Genomic DNA, 18734 nt, shown 5'->3' with positions numbered 1-18734 from the left:
TTACAATGGGAGATTTAAATGGGCACAACCCACTCTGGGGTAGTGTGAATATAAACACTAAAGGGAAATTGTTGAAGGACTTTTGTTCTGACAATGATTTATGTATTTATAATGATGGTTCCAGCACATATTTACATCCTGGTACAGGGACCTACTCTGTTCTCGACTTGTCATTGACAAATTCTGAACTACTAAATGAATTCGAATGGCCAGTCCACGATGACCTAAGTGGAAGTGACCATTTTCCTACTGTATTAAAAGCTGTAACTCCATCCGATGTTCCTCCATCATCAAGACAAAATTTTAAAAAGGCTAACTGGGCTTTATATGAAACACTGTGTGCTGAAAAACTTACACCTGAACGTTTTATTGACGTTCCCGATGCTATTAAATGCTTTTCTGATGAACTGAATTCCATAGCTGATGAGTGTAAACCAAAGTCCTCTGTAGTTCCACACATAAGAAAACCATGGTTCAACGATGCGTGCAAACAAGCTAGGAAGGCAAGGAAAAAGGCAGAACATTCCGTCGCCATCCTATGGTGCATAATTTAAATAAATTTAAAATTTTAAATGCTAAAGCACGGCGTACTTTTATACAGAACAAACGCCAATCTTGGCAAAATTATGTATCCAAACTAAATTCTCGGACACCTATGTCCAAGGTATGGAACATGGTCCAGAAAATTACAGGTAAAGGTGCTAAATCTAGTGTCCATCATCTTAAACAGGGAGATCAATTGCTTACTGATAAATCAGATATTGCTAATAAACTGGGTGAAACCCTTGCTAAACATTCTTCCTCTTCAAATTATGTACCAAAATTCCAGCAATATCAAAAACAACAAGAAAAGAAAACTATTAATTTCAGTTCTGATAATGGGGAAGATTATAATGAAACATTTTCTATTCATGAACTCCATACTGCACTTGATCAAGCTCATGATACTGCTACAGGAACTGATAACATACATTATCAACTCCTGAAACATTTACCAGAATCCTGTCTGGAAACTCTCCTAAATATTTTTGATGGTATTTGGACATCGGGCAACTTTCCTCCTTCATGGCGTGACGCTATAGTAGTACCAATACCTAAACCTGGACGTGATCATACGGATCCATCCAATTATCGTCCGATTTCATTAACTAGCTGTGTTTGCAAGACCGTGGAACGCATGATAAATAATCGACTAGTTTGGTACTTGGAAACAAATAACCTTATAACTGACATACAGTGTGGTTTCCGCAAAAACAGAAGTACTGTTGATCACTTAGCGCGTTTAGAATCATTTGTTAAAAATGCACTAATTAATAAACAACATGCTGTGTCTATCTTTTTTGATCTCGAAAAAGCATATGACACAACCTGGAAATATGGTATTTTAAGAGATTTACATGACTTCGGCTTGCGAGGTCGTTTACCTCAATTTATAGCCAACTTTTTAAATGATATACAATTTCAAGTTCGAGTGGGTTCTACCCTGTCTGATCATTACAATCAGGATGTTCCACAACGCAGTATTTTGTCTGTTACACTTTTTAGCATAAAGATAAATAGTTTATCAAAAGTTTTAAACGATTCAATTGATGGATCGTTATTTGTGGATGATTTTAATATTTCTTGTCGTGGTAAAAACATGCATACTATTGAACGGCAACTGCAGTTGTGTTTAAACAAAATAAATAAATGGTGTCTTGAAAACGGCTTTCAATTTTCTAAATCCAAAACCAATTGTATACATTTTTGCAGAAAATATAAGCCACATAAGGACCCTGAACTATCTCTAGATGGCACTCCCATCAAAGTTGTAAAGGAGGCCAAGTTCTTGGGCCTAATCTTTGACTCCCACTTAACATTTCTGCTTCATATTAAGTCCCTTAAAACTAAATGCCTGAAGGCTCTTGACCTGTTGAAAGTTGTTTCCAACTCAAAGTGGGGAGGGGATCAAGCAACCCTCTTACATCTACATCGATCACTCGTGCGTTCGAAACTTGATTATGGCTCCATCGTATATGGTGGAGCCTGCAAAAGCTACCTTAAACTTCTTGACTCTGTCCACCATCAAGGCTTAAGACTTTGTCTTGGGTCTTTCAGAACTTCACCTATTGATAGTCTCTACGTTGAGGCCGATGAACCATCTCTTACTCAACGTCGTATAAAATTGTCTTTACAATACATTACTAAATTATATTCTAATGAATCTAACCCTGCCTATAACTGTGCATTCAATCCGCTTTATGAGGATTTGTATAACAAAAAGTCTTCTCTCGTACCAGATCTTGGGCACAGAATTAAACCATTTCTTTCTGATGCCGGTATAGAGCTGGAAAGTATATCGCCTTCCCGTCTTCTTTCTTCTCCTCCTTGGCAATTGGTTAGCCCACAAGCTGACCTAACATTAACATCATTTAAAAAATCAGAAACAAATGACTTACAATATAAACAAGAATATCATCAATTGAAACATAAATATAGCAATTACAAACCCTTATTTACAGATGGATCCAAGGACGGTGGTGCAGTAGCTAGTGCCACTGTCATTGGAACCAGAACAATATCTTCTAGAATTCCAGATAACAGCTCTATTTTTACTGCAGAAGCAAACGCCATATTAACAGCTCTTAAATATATTCAAAGACACCCTAAACGTAAACAATATATAATCTATTCAGACTCTCTTTCTTGTCTTCAGGCGATTAAAAATATTTCTTGTAAACATCCACTTTTAATTGAAATTATTGAATTGTATAATAATCTTGCTACTGGCCAATACGACATCGTATTCTGTTGGTTACCAAGCCATGTAGGCATTTCCGGTAACACAATGGCTGATCTTGCTGCTAGGGCAGCACTCAACAAATCTGTGACACCACTTCTTATTCCATACACTGATTACAAAGCTAGCATTAGAAGTTACATCCGTGATCTGATGCAGAAGAAGTGGGACACCCAAGTAGGTATAAATAAATTACACGAAATAAAACCGTATATTGGTTACACCTACTTGGGCTGTCAGTCCAGATTTGAAGAGGTTATTTTAAGACGATGTCGTATTGGCCATACTAGATTAACCATTCATATCTTTTAAAAGGTGAGGATCCTCCATTTTGTATCCCTTGTGATGAGAGAGTCACGGTCAAACATATTCTGCTTGACTGTGTTGAATTCTCCATCACAAGGGATAAATATTTCAATGTCAAAACTGTCAAGGATCTTTTTACAAACATTAATTCTCATTTAATTATAGGTTTTTTTAAAAGAACTTGATTTTTTGGTTGAATTTTGAATAACATGTGCTGTAAATAGATATATTTTAATTATTGGTTGTTTAGATTTGTAACTAGAATTGTTAGTGGCTGTACCCTCAAAGGGGGTTGAAGTATTGTAAAACTATTGTCCTCCTGAGAGGGTACGTAAGTCCACAAACAGTGAAAGTAAATTCTAAATTTCCAGATTTTTAATTGTAGAATAAATGTCTTTTTATTATATGGCTAGATTTCACAAATTGCTGACGGTTGAGGGAATGATGTAAATCCAGCTAGGGTCCATGCAGGTAGCAAAAGTACTGTAAGTCCCCATGGTCCCTAGTATGGTGATCTACCTTCAGTTGTTAGCAATCTATAGCCCATTTTTACATTGTATTGTCCTGTATAGATACATTGTTTTAGGTATAGTTACTAGTTTTATATTCTAATCTGTGATATCCTAGTTGTTTTACAATAGATATATATTTCATTTTAGTATTAAATGTTCTCGTCACGATATGGCTGAGATATTGCCGATGTGACGTTAAATATTAACTCACTCACTCACTCACTCTTTATGTGGCTAGTATAGTTTGTTAGACATTTTCAGGGCATAAATTCTGAAAATAAAACTCACAGTGTTGGTCACATGTTTTGATTATGATCAGCCTGCCATTGACCATTACATGTTCATTAGTTTTCGAGTACGATTGCAATTCATCAGTCAAACGGACTATACTTTCATCACTCATTCCATTCACGATTTTCATTCGTGAGTTTTCACATCTTCTGAGAGCATGTAATCGAGAGAACTTCTATGACATTAGGCACCCGTTGCGAGCCACCTCCTCGTGTTTGGTGCTGGCACGCTAAAAGCTCGCCAATCACCCGTGGGGACCCAGTCAACGAGGTCCATAGCGCCCCATTGCTGGTCGCAACGAGCGACCGAATTGGGCTACCTGTTTGCCGTGGGTTGCGTCCCGTGTCAGTGGAGGACGGTAGTCTGGTGGTTGAGGGCAACAGGAGACTGAACAAGTTTGCTCAATGTGCTAACACATCACTTCGCCCCCTTACTTCACCTAGAACTGAACCAGTTCTATCAATTGGCTGAAATGTAATGTTCAATTTTTAAAACTGTTAATTTGATTGTTTATGCATGACCAGCCTTTTTGAGATTGTAATTTCAAATGCATCATTTTATGTATGTTTTTGCCTAGAGTCGTATGCCCAGAAGGCGGTGGCTCATGGCCCAATCTGGTGGAACTATTAATCTTTCAGCTGGAATATTTCATACGGGTATCCTTGGTGCTGCAAGCTGGAGATCCGCTTGTTTTCAGCATTGTCCTTGTGATACTCCATGGTGGGTGGGGAGCTACGATGGTGAACCATTTGAAACCAGCTAACGAAACTCCCATAAAAAGCAAAACGTCCACTTGATATTGATGAAGATGATAATGAACACATACCGACACAATCAATTGACTACTGGCCACGCTTTACAGTTATCGACACTCTTGATAAGACGCCACTAAAGTTCAACCCGTTTGTGGTATCAAAGGCTATTCAAGGCATTGCAGGTGATGTCAAACGTTAAACGACTGCGTTCAGGAGCTCTGTTCATTGAACGTAGCAAACGTCAGCAAGCTACGAACCTGATGACAACCGAATTGTTGGTAGGAGCATCGATCTGCGCAACTGGGAACCGATGACATGTGTCAACCAAGTCAGCAAGCCTTACCATCTGATCCCGTTATTCGCGTCTTATAGGCCTGGGTTACTGAAGGCCAATTCTATCACGGACCTTTACGGGTGACACTGGCATCAATTATACCTACGACAGAAAGATAACACAAAAGTAAGGGTGAGATCTGGAATATTATTTGCCGAAAACCCATTCTAACGCGGATCTTCCCGGACGAGAAGCATGGGTAGCTGAAGACGAAATGTAACCCGAATCTTCAGGGATCCTTGTTATAATGACTAATAGGTCGTTATAAAATATGTATTACACTGGCCAACACTTATATTGTCTTTTGGCTTTGTATTTATTGCAAGGTTAAACATTCGGAACATGAGCATCATACATGCACCCTCATGTTCTCCAGACTCCAGTTCACATTTAAGTATCCTCTTTCTGATTTCGGGTCAGTGGCGTAATGATCTTGTTCCTGGGAAGGTAGCATCTAAAAGTAACTATAACCTTCGTAATTCTGATGACGTCTCACTTCCTGTCTCACGAATAAAGTTTTCGACTTCCAGTTGAAGTGAGAAAAAGCATGTCACTGAGTTTTTAAAAATCCAATATTGATGTAACACATATAACTGCCCCTAAATACTATGACTATGGACCGAGAATCATTAAAACCATCATGTTTGTGAAATTTGTCGAAATCATTACCTATTTGACTGTCAATCATATACTAAACAGAGAACTACCATGATGACTTTACCAAGTGTTATCAATGTGAATATAAACTTTGAGTTACGATTAGATGGCAAGGCAGATCTGGTTGTTCATATAAATAAAAATATATTTAAAATTGTTCATACATAGATGTGTCAATAAAAAAATGTTCCTAGTTATTGGAACTGTTCCATTCTTTCCCTTCTTGTCTGTCCATAGTGTATAATGTATGTAAATAATGTTCTGTAAATACTACGGAGAGGTGTTGAAAGTTTTCTAACTTGCACCCAACCCTTTTCTCATGAATACATTATGTGCAGAACAAAGTAGGGTAGCCTAGTAGTTAAAGCATTCGCTAGACAGGTCGAAAACCCTGGTTCGATTCATCACATGGATGCAGATTGTGAAGTTCATTTATGGGGTCCCAGCTGTGATATTGTTGAAATAGAGCTAAAAGCGGCGTAAAACTAAATCATCCCTTTAGCTCTTTTTCACTTCAGGCTCACCTAGTGGAAGTTCCTGACGACGGCGGTGATACCTGCACGTTGATAAAAGACAACGGAGTCAATTTACCAAACTTGCCCATCACGAGGACCATTGATGATGTACGTTCTGTAAAAATACGCGACGATGACATCATGCTGTGCACGTATCCCAGATCAGGTATTTGGTATTAAACACAAATATGATTAATTTCTGGTTACATAGATTACTAATTTTACAATGGGTCTTGGGCTTTCTCATTACTAAGCCTTTTCGATTATTTTTCGATAGTTCCTGTTCATTTTCATAGTAGGGTATTTATATTTTTTCCGTTCCTTCGATTATCTTATCATCATATTTACAGATTTTCAGCATGCATTGTATATTTGGGGATTACAATTCCTTAGTAATTCTACTATTGCGAAGGTTGAGTCCCATCCGGGAAACAAAGCTACAGGTGGCGCATCCTTTTTTGTGTCATCCATAGCCCTGTGCCTCCAAAATGCAACTTGCAAGCCGTCGCAGTTCGTCTTTCTTTACACATAACTTTCACTCTTTGCTCCTTGTACATCTCCCCATCTTCTCTCGTACAACAGTCCGATCTTTAGAATCTGTTTGACAAGCTCACAAGAACCTGTATCATCATGGGGGATCTAAATGGACATAGCCCTCTATGGGGAAGTAATAATGTCAATGCCAGGGGGGAAATCCTAAAAGACTTTATTGCAGATAATAGTTTATGCATATGTAATGATGGATCAGACATATATTTGCATCCTGGTACAGGAACGTATACTGAACTTGATTTGTCGCTCTCTGATCCAAATATTTATAGTGAATTTGAATGGTGGGTCCATGACGATCTTTGTGAAAGTGACCATTTCCCCACAATTCTCCTGATGATCCAACTATGGCAAGGTGGAATATTGCGAAGGCTAACTGGAATTTATTTAAGACACTTTGTACTGACGAATTAAAATCTGATAACTTTGTCAATGCTGTGGACCCTATTCAGTTATTCTCTGATAAACTAAATCAAATAGCTGATGAAACTATTCCTAAGTCCTCTGCGACACCACACATTGGTAAACCATGGTTTACTGACGATTGCAAACAGGCCAGGAGTGAGTAAGTGCGTTAATATTTAATGTCACATCGGCAGTATCTCAGCCATATCGTGACGAAAACACTTAAATGAACACATAAATGAAATATATGCATATTGTAAAAATCTGTCAACGAAGGACAGTAAAAAAACTAGAATATCACAATTTGAATTAAACCTAGTATGAAGAGTTAAAACTAATATCACTATTTAGACAATACAATATTAAAACAGGCTAGAGATCGCCAACAACAGAAGGTAGATCACCATACTAGGGACCTTGGATACTTACAGTACCTTTGCTACCTGCATGAACCCCAGCTGGATTTTCACCATCCCTTCAATTGCTGGCGTGTGTACAAAATGCTAGCCAAAATCAAAACAACAAGAATACTACGATTAAAACCTGGTAGACTTAAATTTACATCGAATGTTTTGGGACTTACGTACCCTCTCAGGAGGACAATAATTGTACAATACTTCAACCCCCTTTGGGGGAACAGGCCAGGAAGTGTAGGAAGAAGGCAGAGAAATACTTTCTCCGGCGTCCTACCGTTCACAATTTAAATAATGTAGAAATAAATAGTGCCAAGGCTAGACGTACGTTTAAGCAAAATAGGCGACAGTCTTGGAAGCACTTTTTAAACATAATACAGCAAATTAAGGGTAAAGGTTCCAAATCTAGTGTTCATCATCTGAGAGATGGCTCCAGTATAATAACCAATAAATCTGACATTGCACAAATGTTGGGTGAAACTTTAGCTCCCATTCTTCATCATCTAATCTAATCCTCAATTTCAAAATTATAAAACCAACAAGTTAAAAATGAAACTTAATTTCACAATGGTGAAGATTATAATGATTTCACTACATGAGTTTGATACAACAACATGGGTTGATAATATCTACTATCAGCTTGTAAAACATTTACCGAACTCATGTCTTGAAACACTTTTAAATATTTTTTGATAATATTTGGACAACTGGATACTTTCCTCCGTCGTGTCGTAATGCCAGTTTTGTTCCCATACCGAAGCCTGGCCGGGATCATACTGATCCATCAAACTATAGGCCTATTTCATTGGCGAGTTGAGTTTGTAAAACCATGGAACGCATGGTCATTAATCGACTGGTGTGGTTTTTAGAAACGAATAATCATCTTATCACGAACATTCAGTGTGGGTTTCGAAAAAACAGAAGTACTAGTGATCATTTGGCTCGGTTGGAATCATTTGTTAAAAAATCCATTGTAAATAACCAACATGTTGTATCAATCAGTTTTTACCCGCAAAAAGCTTCCATTACAAATGACGTACAATATAAACAGGGATATAATCAATTAAAAAGTAAATATAGCAAATGCAAATCCTTATTTACAGATCGATGCGTCCAAGGACGGTGGCGCAGCAGCTTGTGATACTGTCTTTGGATACAGGACAATATTTTCTAGATTACCAGGCAACAGCTCTATTTTTACAGTAGAAACTAACGCCATATTAACGGCTCTTAAATATATTAAAAGACACCCTAAACATAAACAGTAAATAATTTATTTAAATTCTCTCTCTTGCATTCAGGCTATAAAAAGTATTTCTTGCAATCATCCAATTTTAATTGAAATCATTGAATTGTACAATGATCTTGCCACTGGCCAGTCCGACATCGTCTTTTGTTGGTTACCCAGACATGTCGGAATTTCGGGTAACACGATGCCCGATTTTGCTGCAAAGGCAGCACTCAACGAATCTGTGACACCACTTCTTATTCCATAATCCGATTAAGAAACCACTATTTGGTCTTTTATCCGTGACAAAGTGTTCAAAGTGACAATACCCGCGAAAATGTAATTGCCTCGTTGAAACAATGATTTATGCCGAAGTGGCAACCGAGTATTCACACCTGTTAATTGGTGGTTTGTCAGGTTATCTCTATAAGCGGTCATCGTTCCGGTTCGGTTGTCCTTGAGTTGACACCGCGGTAAATAATTGCGCAAGCCAGAGAACGGCCACTTGGGGAATACAGCGAAACAATGCCAGTTGGTGCTGCATGGACAAGACGTTTTATAGAGTATATCCAGTGCGTCTTGTCGGTTCAAGGTCACATGCAACACAAAACAGTTCTTTGCAGATTCTGATTCGGTTCGGTAACAAATTATCAAAAATGCAAATCAAAGTTACGAAGTTGAAAAATAACGCGATTAAAAAAACGCTTCCCCGGCGCAGGGGGGAAAAGTGGGTTCACCACCCGTAGCACATGTGCAGTGATTATCTTGAACCGGGAAGCCAACTCGTATAAACACAAGTGATGTGTGCAAGATTATCGTTGCGGTGAACGAGAACAAGAGATGCATCCTGGTTCGGCAATAATAACAATACACTGGTACAGTACCTGCACATTTGCAACCCATGTTTTAAAAACAAATGTGTAGAATTAGAAATGCTTATTTCATTGAAAACCCGAAATGTTTTAAATCATGTATATAGAAACATAGAAAATATATTGATTGGGACAAGTAGTCTATGTCAGAAAGCGTAATGTCACCTGTCACTCTGCTTGTCTGCTAATGACAATATGCAATACTCAATTTCAATCATTGACCAACTTAACACCTATCAGGCTATACACCTTAAACAAACTACATTGCTTTATGGCTCGTGCACCTGGGGTCTGTCTCTGTCACATTATGTAATTACACAGACAGGTAGGTGCGATTCCTGCACACATGACATGTTATTACGTCTGTGGGTTGCAAACAAACTACCTCCATTTTTCCCAGATGACTGGGTCGGACGGAACTGGGTGCAAACTCAGATTGTCAGTTTCAAGGTCTCTATGTACAAAACCCAACATTTAAATATATAATATTTATGGATAACAACTTCTTCTATTGTGTATGCTTAGAAGTGGATGGATGAATCATTATGACTGGAATATTGTCGCACTGTTTAACGCTGTACGAATCCACGCGTGACCAACATAATTCTTTCTGTTCCTGTTTGAAAAACATGTAACGGTACACTAGAACAGTGATATAAACTGTCATCATCACAGACACATTTATGCAATTTAACATTTCAACCACTGGCCTTTGTTACGAAAACACGCCGATCAACTTATCTCACTAGCTTCTGTCATGATGGGATAATAATTCACTCACTAGGGTCTTGGTTAAAAAAAGGTAGGAATAACAAATATTTTGGGGATATTGTACCACATTAGTCATTCTTGAATGGGATTAACAGGAGTGAAAACTCGGTGGCCACTTCGGCATACATTATTGTTTCAACGAGGCAATTACATCTTCGCGGGTATTGACACTTTGAACACTGATGCATTGTCGCTTAGGTATTGTTTATCATCTCATCTGGTACGTTGGTCTCTTCGGTCATGTTGATGAATTCAAATTATGGCTCACATGTCTTACATTGTTATTTTGTATGTATGTAGTATATGTCCGGTTTCGTATCTATTCGCCTTTAACCCATATCGCATACAAAAACAATGTAGGCTTATTGGGATTCGAAAATGCACCCCAATACTGTTAAATTAATCTTGCACGACGTGAACCCCCTAAGTAGTTACAGCCATGCTATAATGAAACGGATGGGAATAATGCATAAGCCTTTTAAATTGTAAAAGCAATGATGAAATACGGTCAAATTCACACTGTAAAATACTCGGTTGGTACTAATAGGCTTTAAACAGGGAAAACGACATCATTTAAAGAAAGTGTATATTAAATTATATAACGATGGTGTTTAATCTTATTCAACTAAGATAATTCTGGTAGCGAAACAAAAATATCAGACCAGTTGATCACGCTAACTGCTTATTACGTGGACTAAACATGAAACTACCACTCACGCAGCTGTATCATTACTTATACTCTGTAATTTTGTTAATTTTGTTGTCTGATTTGAAAACTAACTGCATACATGTTTGTCGTTAATATATTCGTTAAATATATTCAAAGACACCCTAAACGTAAACAATATATAATCTATTCCGACTCTCTTTCTTGCCTTCATGCTATTAAAATATCTCTTGTAAACATCCACTTTTAATTGAAATTATTGAATTGTATAATAATCTTGCCACCGGCCAATACGACATCGTCTTCAATTGATGGATCGTTATTTGTGGATGATTTTAATATTTCTTGTCGTGGTAAAAATATGCATGCCATTGAACGGCAACTACAGTTGTGTTTAAACAAGATTAATAAATGGTGTCTTGAAAACGGCTTTAAATTTTCTAAATCGAAAACTAACTGCATACATGTTTGTCGTTAATATAAACCACATAAGGACCCGGAACTATCTCTAAATGGCACACCAGTTAAAGTTGTGAAGGAAGCTAAGTTCTTGGGTCTCAATTTTGGACTCACACTTAACGTTTTTACCGCATATGAAGTCACTTAAAACTAAATGCCTGAAAGCACTTGACTTCTTGAAAGTGGTTTCAAATTCTAAATGGGGAGGATCTAGCGACCCTTCTCCATCTATATCGATCACTCGTGCGTTCTAAACTTGATTATGGCTCCATCGTCTATGGTGGAGCCTGCAAAAGCAACTTAAAACTATTAGATTCAATCCATTATCAAGGTCTAAGACTTTGTCTTGGCTCCTTTAGAACTTCACCTGTTGACAGCCTGTATGTCAAGGCTGATGAACCATCTCTTGAGCATTAGCTTTACAGTATGTAACAAAACTATTTTCAAATGAGTCAAACCCTGCATATAACTGTGTTTTCAATCCTCTGTATGAGGATTTATACAATAAGAAATCTTCTCTTGTTCTGCCTCTTGGTTTGAGAATAATACTACTTATTTCTGCTGCCAGCATTGAGCTGGAAAACATAGCTCCTTCCCGTCTTCTTTCTTCTCCTCCTTGGCAGTTGGTTAGGCCACAAGTTGACCTAACATTAACGACATTTAAAATACAGAAACGAATGAATTACAGTATAAACAAGAATATAATCAATTGAAACATAAATATAGTAATTATAAATCCTTATTTACAGATGGGTCCAAGGACGGTGGTGCAGTGGCATGTGCCACTGTCACTGGATCCAGAACAATATCGTCTAGATTACCAGATAACAGTTCTATTGTTACAGCTGAAGCTAACGCCATATTAACAACTCTTAAATATATTCAAAGACACCCTAAACGTAAACATTATATAATCTATTCCGACTCTCTTTCTTGCCTTCATGCTATTAAAAATATCTCTTGTAAACATCCACTTTTAATTGAAATTATTGAATTGTATAATGATCTTGCCACCGGCCAATACGACATCGTCTTTTGTTGGCTACCCAGCCACGTAGGCATTTCCGGTAACGCAATGGCCGATTTTTCTGCAAAGGCAGCACCCAACAAATCTGTGACACCACTTCTTATTCCATACTCTGATTATAAAGTTAGCATTAGAACTTACGTCCGTGATCTGATGCAGAAGAAGTGGAACACCCAAGTAGGTATAAATAAATTACATGAAATAAAACCGTATATTGGTTACACCGACTTGGGCTGTCAGTCCAGATTTGAAGAGGTTATTTTAAGACGATGTCGTATTGGCCATACTAGATATACTCATGTGCACCTGTTAAAAGGTGAGGATCCACCGTTTTCTATCCCTTGTGATGAGAGAGTCACGGTCAAGCATATTGTGCTTGACTGTATTGAATTCTCCATCACAAGGGATAAGTATTTTACAGTTACAACAATGAAGGATCTTTTTACCAGCGTTAATTCTCATTTAATTATAGATTTTTTAAAAGAATTTTCTTGGGGGGGTTGAATTTTGAATAGCATGTTCTGTAAATAGATGTATTTTAATGATTGGTGGTTTGAATTAGTAACTTGGATTGTTGGTGGCTGTACCCTCAAAGGGGGTTGAAGTATTGTAAAAATATTGTCCTCCTGAGAGGGTACGTAAGTCCACAAACAATCACAGTAAATTTAAGTCTACCAGGGTTTTAATCGTAGTATTCATGTCATTTTAATTCTGGCTAACTTTTCGTACAATCGCCAGCAGCTGAAGGGATGGTGTATATCCAACTAGGTAGCAAAGGTACTGTAAGTCCCCATGGTCCCTAGTGTGGTGATCTACCGTCTGTTGTTGGCGATCTATAGTCTGTTTTTGTATTGTATTGTCTAAATAGTGATATTAGTTTTAACTTTCTACACTAGGTTTAATCCCATTTGTGATATTCTAGTTGTTTTACTGTCCCTCGTTGACAGGTTTTTATAGCATCCATATATTTCATTTCAGTATTAAATGTTCTCGTCACGATTTGGTTAAAATATTGCCGATGTGACGTTAAATATTAACTCACTCACTCCATGGGATCTGTATCATTTCTGAAATTGTCAGGTTTAAGATTTTCAGAACATAAAATTTGGAATATTGGCCAATTGACCTTAGTGAAATTCCACCTTGTTTGATGGTTCATCCGCGGGGTTGATGGGAGTAAGGATTGAGGGTCATCAAGGAACACTAGTTTCCGCCAGCACGCGGACTCGTGAACTGTGACGCGTGATCTATTTCGATTATAGTCAGTCTTGCCTTTGTATTCGTCCAGTAAACGCCTTGTGTTGTATATCTGTGTTGAGTGGTATGTGGGCCTGAAGACCTTACAACACACACACACACACGGACTTACACTCGAGTTATACTCACCTCAGTATCTGAACAAAAATACTGAAAATATGTTGTAAGCAAATTGTTTCTCGTTGCTTTCCTCTTTCTAGGAACCCATTGGGTTTATGAAATCACACGAGAACTCCTGACGGGTGAAATAACTAACGATGATGTCACAATGACCCAAACTTACATAGAGTATGCAGCAGAGGAGAGTTATGCTGACCTTCAGTCTCCAAGGCTCCTCTGCTCTCATTTGCTGATGAAACATCTGCCAGAAGACGTCCTGAAGAAGAGAATAAAAGTCATCACTGTTCTAAGAAACCCAAAGGACGTTGCTGTCTCCTTCTACAATTTCTCGAAAACGATTCCAGGTGCTAAGTACGGAGGGAAGTGGGAAAACTATTTGCAGCCTTTGTTCCAGGGAAAGTGTGAGAATTTTCTCTGCCTGTTATGATAACAAATAATAGGACATCCCTTATCCGTATCTATTTATCTTCATCTGTCTCATTTTACCACAACCACTGTCCTCTCATATCATATCCTTCTCTCTTATTACCATCTCTTTTGTACTCTTTCTTAACTAATTGTCCCCATTACATGTGTTTTCAATCGAAATAAATATGTTCCTTCATTGTATGGCAAATCTGTGCAAAAGTCACCAACATTTGAAATAAGGATATAAATGCAGCCAGGGTTCTTACAAGTAGCATGACAGCATGGTCCCTATCATATTTATTGTATACTGTATTGTCCACGGTATATTTTGCTTGCCAGTTACAATAATCTATTTGTGATCAACTAGATTTTTTTATTGTCCTATATAATTTTATAGTGCATTTTTATAATTTAATAGCGTCTATTTTTGCGTTTACCTACTAAAGTATACTTCCCATGGTCCTAAATTTTGATTAAGCTGTTAGTAAGTCTTGTAAAAGTTTCTTTGTCGATTACTTTATCACCACAAAACCAATATTATATATCTTTTTAAGATATATAATAGCCTGTGGTAACCATGTGGTTTCCGCGTTCGCCCGTCAAGTCGAAGACTCGGGTTCAAATCTCCACATGGGTACACTGCATGAAGAATATTTCGGGTGTCATGATATTGCTAATATTGCTAGAACATGACTACACATCACTTACAAATCCCTTACTCACTTTACCAACATAGCCTCTGGTTACAGTTATGTATGGATCGTGGATAGATCATATTATTGACTGGGAGCAAGTGAAAAAGACAAATCCTGACTTGCCTGTGTTGACACTTTTCTACGAGGACATAAAGCAGGTGAGGTTTTGCTCCACATGGAGAACTACATACTACATTCCTGGTATACTGTTCATCATGGTATTCGACGAAATGTGTCAGTCAGCGAGTATGTCCACCCAATCCTGTTAGTCGCCATTTACAAGAATTGGTTGCTGAATACCAAATCTAACCAGGATCTTCACATGTGAACATTGATGTGTGTCCAGGCAGGACTATTCCTTTGTACCGTTGTACATGTTGGAGGTGTTGTTGCAGGATTTATGTAATTGCAGGATCAGATGCGAGAGATGAGGAGGATATGCGAGTTCCTGGGTGTTGGGAGAACAGATGACTTCCTATCCAGAGTCTACGACAACACAACAATGAAAGCCATGGGTTCCACTAAGAACAAGGCAAGAAAGCTCGGCGTGTTTAGAAAGGGTAAGGATACAGTTATGTCACCCAAATATATCGCACTTTTATGGCTGAAATATTGCCGAAGTGACTCTAAATATTAACCCACTCACTCACTATATCGGACATGTGGTTCATAATCTACAAACAGGTGAAGATTCGGGTTAGAAATGTTCTTCAGCAACCCATGCTTGACGCAAATGGGGACTAACGGGATTGGGAAGTCAGACTCGCTCATGCATGTCATTGTACATTGTATTTTAGTTGCCTAGATCCATGCTGATGCGGTTGATCGTAGTCTGGTCCAGGCCGGTTATTCACAGATGTCGTATAGCTAGAATATTGCGTTAAATAAAAGACTAACCAACCAAATCATAGACTAAATGGAAATAATCAGCAGTGAAATATGACAAGATACCCATGTGCTTTTACAGGTGGAGTTGGTGACTGGAAGAACTGGTTCACCGTTGCCCAGAACGAGTGGTTTGATCAGCTCTACTGGGAGAAGATGGCTGACTGTCCCCTTCAGTTCAAATACACACTGTGATCTGTCTGTTGACTATTCAAATCAATGCCGTGTGACTGATCCTACTGGCATTGTTTTTTGGTTTGTTCTTCTTATCACAAAGAATATTTAATCTAGATATTTTTTGCCCATCAATTTGGTGTATCAGCCATGTAGACACACTGTTTGGGTGTATGATATTCACTGTATATGTAAGTACATTGCCCATTCACTTTTGAGATTTGTTTAACTTTGTTGCGATATTGTAAAACGTTTGGTCGTTCCATTTATCATTTCCAAAGGATAAGCTGATTTTCAACGACTCTTTCAAAAATCGTATGCGCAGCTATAATGGTATGACATCTGGCTGCATAATGTAAATTGTTTGCTTACTGGCCGCCGTCTTGCATGTGGCGCCTGTCTGTAAATAGGAAATGTTGACCCTTTTGGCGAAGATTACACACTGCCATTTAGAAAGTGGTCACATGCAACATATGCCATATTTGGGATTTCACTTTTTTAGTAAAGTACAAATTCTAGTAATTTTTTGGTTGAGTCCCATCCGGGATTCGAACCCGGACCCTCACAGCCATGCACCTAATCGCTAGCACGCAAAGTCAGCCGCCTAGCCCGCTCAGCCACCGCCACTTCCGAATTTGTACTTTACTAAGAAAGTGAAATCCCAGATGTGACATATGTTGCCTTTTGGCGAACTCCTGATATCAATAACGATTTTCATTTCCATTCACATTACTTTCACAACTAATTTGCACTTTATCCGAAGCTGAATCTGTTATATATGTAGTTAAAACTGGCTATTATATTGCACGTTTCGTATTTAAATTCGTAGTGAAATGCGACGCAAAACACAACTTTGCAGATTCTGGTACCTTTCGGCATGGAGTTACAATAAGATATAACAAAAAATGCAAATTCAACTTATGAAGTTGAAAATTAACGCGATAAAAAAACCCCGAGAAATCGGGGTTCAAACGATTCATAAATTTAAATAAGATATACTTTATTACCTCGAGAGGAATTTGGTTCACAAATTTCATCCCGGGGTTGGGGATAAAAGTGGTTTCAACAGCTGTGCTGCGCTGCGCCCCCTAGAGCATGCGCAATGATTTGCGCGACTTGAACCGGGACGACGACTCACAAAAACACAGCAAGTGGTTATCGCGTGCAAGGATTAGAGAGTTGGAGAACAAAAGATGTTTCTTATGATTACAAGCATCTTGTGTCTGCTTTAATAACAATGCACTGGTCCCATACTTGGTTGCAGATTTGCAAACCAGCTTTTCAAGAAAGTGTGGCATTAGAAATGCTAATTCCATTCTTAAAAATAGCTCAGCTTGAAAACTGAGATGTTTTAATACGAGTCTGTGGAAACATAGATAAATATGTTGATTGCGATAAGCATTCTCGGTCACACAGAAAACTCAGTATCTGTTTTATTGACACCTATGTGCCTGGCTGCCTGTCTGTCGGTGACAATATGCAGTGCACAACTTCAATCATTGACCGCACGCATTTGAACTTAACACCTATAAGGCTATACATCATGAACAAAAACATCGATATATGTCTTGTACATCTGAGTTCTGTCTCTCACAGTATGTAATTACACAGACAGACATGAGATGTTATGCTGTGTAAAGTGCATCCATTTTTTTCTGGATAACTGGATCGGACGGAAACTGCTGCAGACTAAGATTGTCATTTGCAACTTCTGCTTTGAAGAATGAAAGACTTCCTTAGACTTAAATGCACACCCACTTGCACACAAAATATTGCACATTTGATTCAGTTGTACGATTATAAGTGGGTTTATTTGTTTTTCTCACACTCGGAAAACAATGTTCTTGTATGACATGTATCTGCGTATTATACATTCAGGGCAATCTATGTGGTGTTGTTATTTACGTTTAATACACGAGCACGTATTAGAAATCAAGTCTATGTCTTCGAGATGACCATTAGTATCTGTCTGTTAACAATGTAATCAGAAAACAGTGTGTGGTAGTGCTAGTTGTCAGTGTGTCATCTGTCCCTAGTATGGTGATCTTCCTTCAGCTGTTGGCGATCTGTAGTCGATTCTAATACTGTCTTGTCCGCATTTGAACCCAAGTTTTAGACATATACGCTAGTTTCATTTATAAGTGAGCGTGATATGCCAGCAGATTTTACTCCTTCGTTGGCAGATTGTTATAATTTACATGCATTTCTAGTGTATTTACAACTTGTTTCAGTCACAATATGACTGAAACATTGCCCATGAGACTTTAAATGTTAACTCACTCACTCACTCTGTGTATTATCTATACTCAATTTATTATGCTAAAGGTGTTGCGATGAGGAGTGGTTTTGGGGGTTTTATTTGTCATTTGTAATTGTGTGAGTGATTTGGTGGCACTTGAACAAGAAAGAATTGTAACTTGCTTTTGTTGATCATTTCAATTTGCAACTTCATGACATTTTTAGCAAAATGGCCAGGAATGTTCACTTCACAGACGACCAGACGCTGTTCAGTTGCCCCAAGAAGTGTAGAGGTGAAAAATATAGAAATATAATTATGGTATTCCACTTGTATAAGGTGCCGGTGTGATGTTACGGATAAACTCTATTTTTCTAATATATATACCTTAACTCACTTTCCTGTTTTTGACACAGGGC

The 18734-nt window shown here is 38.0% G+C and overlaps 1 protein-coding gene across 1 annotated transcript in view; it reads left to right on the top strand.

Annotated features, from left to right (window-relative positions):
• Window positions 1-17962, top strand: part of LOC137277208 (sulfotransferase 1A1-like) — a 28074-nt gene extending 10112 nt beyond the window's left edge. The window contains exons 3-7 of the mRNA XM_067808884.1: window positions 6153-6315; window positions 13998-14318; window positions 15075-15178; window positions 15433-15580; window positions 15988-17962. Coding sequence (XP_067664985.1) covers window positions 6153-6315; window positions 13998-14318; window positions 15075-15178; window positions 15433-15580; window positions 15988-16100 — 849 coding nt within the window. The 3' untranslated portion in view covers window positions 16101-17962. The remainder of the gene's footprint in view (window positions 1-6152; window positions 6316-13997; window positions 14319-15074; window positions 15179-15432; window positions 15581-15987) is intronic.
• The last annotated feature ends 772 nt before the right edge of the window (window positions 17963-18734 follow it).

Source organism: Haliotis asinina, chromosome 1, assembly GCF_037392515.1.
Source record: "Haliotis asinina isolate JCU_RB_2024 chromosome 1, JCU_Hal_asi_v2, whole genome shotgun sequence".
Classification (NCBI taxonomy): Eukaryota; Metazoa; Mollusca; class Gastropoda; order Lepetellida; family Haliotidae; genus Haliotis; species Haliotis asinina.
The sequence above is the reverse complement of the archived record's forward strand: the minus strand, read 5'-3'. Positions and strand labels throughout refer to the sequence as shown.